At 50.3% G+C, this 5,814-nt stretch overlaps 1 protein-coding gene across 1 annotated transcript; it reads right to left on the minus strand.

Moving 5' to 3' along the window:
• Window positions 1-137: 137 nt before the first annotated feature.
• Window positions 138-5,354, minus strand: LOC125482666 (annexin A2-like). Its single transcript, XM_048594782.1, has 3 exons — window positions 5,286-5,354; window positions 3,631-3,753; window positions 138-553 (listed from the first exon to the last, which is right to left on the minus strand). The coding sequence occupies exons 1-3, from the start codon at window positions 5,325-5,327 to the stop codon at window positions 491-493; spliced, it is 228 nt and encodes a 75-aa protein (XP_048450739.1). The 5' UTR covers window positions 5,328-5,354; the 3' UTR covers window positions 138-490.
• Between the last annotated feature and the right edge of the window lie 460 nt (window positions 5,355-5,814).

Consider the following 5,814-nt stretch of genomic DNA (forward strand, 5'->3'; position numbering starts at 1 on the left):
CGTGCGTGTGTGTTAAAGATGGTGTGTATGTGTGTCTGTGTAAGAGATGTGTGCGTGTGTTAAAGACTGTGTGTGTGTGTGTCTGTATAAGAGACTGTGTGCACACGTGTGTGTAAAAGACCTTTGTGTAAAAGATTGAGTGTGTGTAAAAGACCGTGTGTGTGTGTGTGTGTGTGCGTGTGCATGTAAAATGCTGTGTGTGTCTGTAAATGACCATGTGTGTGACGATGTAAAAGACTAGGTGTGTGATTATGTAAAGGACTGTGTGTGTTTGGGTAAGGCTGTTTGTCTGAATAAGACTGTGTGTGTGTGTGTGTGTGTGTGTGTGTGTGTGTGTGTGTGTGTGTGTGTGTGTGTCTATCCTTGTTTACATACATGTCCGTAACAGCATGAGGCAGAGAAATGTTCTGTGGAGCTCAGGGGTAGGACGGGACAGACCAGCTGTGGAATCACGAAAGGGTTTATCCCAAAAAGTTTCCAGGTGCTGCTTCTACAGATCCTCCGCTCTGCACAGTCCGAGCAAGGCACATTGGTAATCTCCCTTTGTGTCGGCCTGGGAGGTGAGAGAGAACATTGTCACCACGCAGCACTTTCCACGTCCTCTCCACATCCACTGAGAAACCTCCAACACCAGCAGGAGGCCATTCTCCCCTTCAAACCTGCTACCCTATTCAATTCAATTACAAGCAGCTCATTCCTGAGCTAGTGAATCAGTTATTGGCCGTCCCTCATTATCCCCCACCTCGAGAAAGTGGGGGTGACCTGATGGAATCCCCATGTGCTGTAGGGACACAGTGCTGTTAGGGAGGGTGTTGCAGGATTTCGACCCTGAAGGAACGGCCGATATATTTCCACGTCAGGATGGTGTCTGTGTGTCTCTGAGCGTGTGTGAGCGAGAGTGTGTGTGTGTGTGTGTGTGTGTGTGTGTGTGTGTGTGTGTTGGAGAGGGGCTGGTGTTCCCATTGTATCAGCTGCCCTTGTCCTTATAGGGGGTGGAGGTCACCAATCTGGACAGTACTGTCTAAGGAGCCCTGGCAAGTCGGTGCAGTGCATCTTGTAGATGGTACACACTGCTGCAACTGAGCGTTGGTGGTGGAGGGAGTGGGTGTTTGTGGATGTGGTGCCAATCCAAGCAGGCGCTGCTGTGTCCTGGATGGTGTCATGCTTCTCAAGTGTTGTTGGAGCTGCCCCCATCAGGGCAAGTGGGGAGTATCCTTCATTGATGGTCGATAGGCTTTTTTTGTGGTGGGCATGGGAGCCAGGAGGGGATTCCCAACCTCTGACCTGCTCTTGTAGCCCCCTGTATTGATATGGGGCTCAGTCCAGTTCAGTTCCTGGTCAATGGTAACCCCCAGGATGTTGACATTGGCGGTGGGTGGGGTGGGAGGTGTGGGTGGGGGGTGGATTCAGTGATAGTAACATTGAATATCCAGGGGGCAATGGTTAGATTCTCTCTCAATGGTAACCCCCAGGATGTTGATAGTGGGGGGATTCAGTGATGGTAATGCCATCAAATACCAAGAGGCAATGATTAGATTGTCTCCTATTGGAGATGGTCATTGCCTGGCATTTGTATGGTGCCAGTGTTCCTTGCAACGTGCCAATCCAAACCTGCATAGTCTCCAGTTCATTGCTGCACTTGAACATGGTCTGAATCAGTGTCTATATCTGACCTTCCTTCAGCTGACTCTGTTCCTTGACGTAAGACAGGAGGACACAGATTTTGGTTTTCTTGGCAAATACAAGTATTATTTCTTCAATGAGAGACTGTCCAAATTGCACATGATATTCCCCACTCCATGCTGGCCAATGTAGCCCATATAAGGGGAGGCGATGACTTAGTGATAAATGTCTCTGGGCTAGTAACACAGAGGCTAATGTTCGAATCTCGCCACGGCCCCTGGTGGAATTTAAATTCAATGAGTCAAATCCAGAATTTGAAGCTTGTCTCAGGGCTGGTCACCACCATGGATTGTCATAAAGGCCCCATCAGAGACACTAATGAGGGAAGGTAATCATAGAGTTGTACAGCACAGAAACAGACCCTTTAGTGCAACTCACCCATGCCAATCAGATATCCTAAACTGATCTAGTCCCATTTAGAGTCAGAGCTATACAGCACAGAAACAGACCCTTCGGCCCAACTCGTCCATGCTGACCAGATATCCAAAATTAATCTAGCCCCATTTGCCAACATTTGGACCAAATCCATCTAAACCCTTCCTATTCATGTCCCCATCCAGATGCCTTTTAAATGTGGTAATTGTACCAGCCTCCACCACTTGCTCTGGTAGCTCATTCCATGCCACTTTCTGGGTGAAAACGTTGTCCCTTTTAAATCTTACCCCTCTCACTTTAAACCTACACCCTCTAGTTTCCAACTCCTCCTACCCTGCCTGAAAAGACCTTGACTATTCACCCTATCCAGGCCCCCTCATGATTTTATAAACCTCTATAAGGTCACCCCCTCAGCCTCCGACGCTCCAGGGAAAATAGCCCCAGCCTATTCAGCCTCTCCTTATAGCTCAAACCTTCCAACATCCTTGTAAATCTTCTCTGCACCTTTTCAAGTTTCGCAACATCTTTCCTATGGCAGGGAGACCAGAATTGAACGCAGTATTCCGAAGGTAGCCTAACCAATATCCTGTAAAGCTACAACATCCCAACTCCTTTCACTCAACATACTGACCAGTAAAGGCAACGTACCGAACGCCTTCTTCACCGCCCTGTCTACCTGACCCAGTGTGGGCACAGACGTGACTCCAGACCCCCACAGCAATGGGATCGACTCTTAACTGCCCCCTGAAATGGCCATGATGGAGACTCTCGGTTAAGGGCCAATTAGTGATTGAGTTAACAAGTACCAATCTCGCCATTGACCGCCAACAGGAAAATTCCTTCTACACAACACCTTCCATGCTAACAAGTGGAAGGTTTCCGAACATAGAGATCTAGGGAGTAAAGGTTCATAGTTCCTTGAAAGTGGAGTCACAGGCAGATAGGGCAGTGGAGAAAGCTTTCGGCATGCTAGCCTTCGTTAGTCAGAGCATTGAGTACAGGAGCTGGGATGTCCTTGTTGCACCTGTATAAGACCTTGGTGAGGCTAGATTTGGAGAGCTGTGTGCAGTTCTGGTCGTCCTGCTATAGAAAGGAAACTAGAGAGAAAAAAAAAGATTGACTAGAATGCTACCTGGACTGGAAGGTTTGAGTTAAAAGGAGAGGTTGGGACTTTGGTTCCCCTAGACCGTAGGAAGGGTGACCTTGTAGAGGTTTATAAAATCAGCAGAGGCATAGATAAGGCAGAGAGCCGACAGCTTTTCCTCAGGGTCGGGGAAACTAGAGGGCATAGGTTTGAGGGGAGAAATACAAAAGGGTATAGCCGGGGAATGGCAGTGTGTGTCTGGTAATAGTGGAGATGAGTGCAATTTTGTCATTTAAAAAACAAGCACATGGATGGGATAGGTATGGAGGGATATGGACCAAACGCAGGCAAATGGGATTAGACTAATTGCGAAAACTGGGCAGCAGGGACAAGTTGGGCCAAACGGCCTGTTTCCATGCTGTAAACCTCTATGACAGCGATGGGCTCAGGGCTGGGCATTGTAATGGAAGGATTAGGCAGTGCCTTACCTGAATAGCAGAGTACAAAGACTTTCCGTATTTTTTCCGAAATTCAGCACGGATGCTAAGGAGATCAATCTCACACCGAGTTGCCAACACCCTGGTGAGAATCTTGTCCCTGGTACCCAGACTCTGTACAAACAAAATGAATTATTGGCACGGGGTTAGATACAGAGTAAAGCTCACTCTGCACTGTTCCCCCATTAAACACTCCCATAGCAGGGGCAGTACAGGGTTAGATACAGAGTAAAGCTCCTGCTACACTGTCCCCCATCAAACGCTCCCAGGACAGGGACAGCATGGGGTTAGATACAGAGTAAAGCTCCCTCTATACTGTTCGTCCCATCAAATACTCCCAGGACAGGGACAGCACCGGATTAGATACAGAGTAAAGCTCTCTCTAGACTGTTCCCCCACCATCAAACACTTCCAGAACTGGGACAGCACGGGGTTAGGTACAGAGTAAAGCTCACTCTACACTATCCCCTCTATCAAACACTCCCAGGACAAGGACAGCACAGGGTTAGATACAGAGTAAAGCTCCCTCTGCACTGTCTCCCCCCCCCCATTAAACACTCCCAGAGCAGGGGCAGCACGGGGTTAGATACAGAGTAAAGCTCCCTCTGCACTGTTCCCCCATCAAACACTCCCAGGGACAGGGACAGCACGGGGTTAGATACAGAGTAAAGCTTCCTCTGCACTGTTCCCCCATTAAACACTCCCATAGCAGGGGCAGTACAGGGTTAGATACAGAGTAAAGCTCCCTCTGCACTGTCCCCCCATCAAACATTCCCAGGGACAGGGACAGCACGGGGTTAGATACAGAGTAAAGCTCCCACTGCACTGTCCCCCCATCAAGCACTTCCAGAACTGGGACACTACGGGGTTAGATACAGAGTGAAGCTTCCTCTGCACTGTCCCCCCAATTAAACACTCCCAGAGCAGGGGCAGCATGGAGTTAGATACAGAGTAAAGCTCCCTCTGCACTGTCCCCCCATCAAACACTCCCAGAACTGAGACAGCACGGGGTTAGATACAGAGTAAAGCTCCCTCTGCACTGTCCCCCATCAAACACTCCCCAGGACAGGGACAGCACGGGGTTAGATACAGAGTAAAGCTCCCACTGCACTGTCCCCCCTCATCAAACATTCCCAGGACAGGGAGAGCACAGGGTTAGATACAGAGTAAAGCTCCCTCTACACTGTACTCCATCAAACACTCCCAGGGATAGGGACAGCATAGGTTTACATACACAGTAAAACTTTCTCTACACTGTCCCCTATCAAACGCTTCCAGAACAGGAACAATGTGGGGTTAGGTACAAATTGAGTTCTATCCACCGTCTGCCACCACAATCCTTATTGGTCCGTGCTGTGTAGCTGCCCAGCAATGTCGCCTGTACTTCTCTCTTTGTCTCTCTCTCTCTCTCAGTCCGTGAATTGCTGAGATTCACCGCTGTCTGATTGAAGAAACGGTTCTGTCTCTCACTCAGAACTGGGCAGCATCACTCACCCCCTACTCCTTGATCCTGAGAGTGACCCTTGGGCCGTCCAGCTGAGGTGGTGGGGAAGGGAGAGGGGGAAACGCTCGGAAACCAGAGAGAAGAGTCACTGATACTGACGGCCCCATATCTAAAGTCCACCAGCTTCCCCTGGCAACAGTACCTTCATGGAGTCGTACAGCCTCTCGGCGAAGTATTCGGGCATGTTCTGAATGTTCTGCACTAGACGAAGAGAAAGGAGAGAGAGCGTTAGCCGCTGTCACTCCTGCGTCTGGCACTCCCTCGCCAATGCCCCCCACCCGCAGGTGCCACACTCTCTGCACAGCAGCAAGGGATACCAGCAGGCCCCTTTGCCAATTCCCCGACCAGCACCACACTGAGCAAACTCAGAGAAGGTGGTCACACACGCTCCTCTCCACCACCAACCCGCACCCCCACCGCCAACCGCCACCCCCCCACCACTGTGGAGTAGGGAGAGTTATGGGGGCTGGAGGAGGTGACAGAGATAGGGAGGGGGTGTAGGGAGCTGGAGGAGGTGGCAGAGATAGGGAGGGGGTGTAGGGGGCTGGAGAGGGTGACAGATAGGGAGGGGGCGTAGGGGGCTGGAGGGGGTGACAGAGATAGGGAGGGGGTGTAGGGGGCTGGAGGAGGTGACAGATATAGGGAGGGGGTGTCTTACCCAGGACAATGAA

The sequence above is a fragment of the Rhincodon typus genome, unplaced genomic scaffold (genome assembly GCF_021869965.1).
Source record: "Rhincodon typus isolate 14 unplaced genomic scaffold, sRhiTyp1.1 hic_rhity00014464, whole genome shotgun sequence".
NCBI classification, from domain to species: domain Eukaryota; kingdom Metazoa; phylum Chordata; class Chondrichthyes; order Orectolobiformes; family Rhincodontidae; genus Rhincodon; species Rhincodon typus.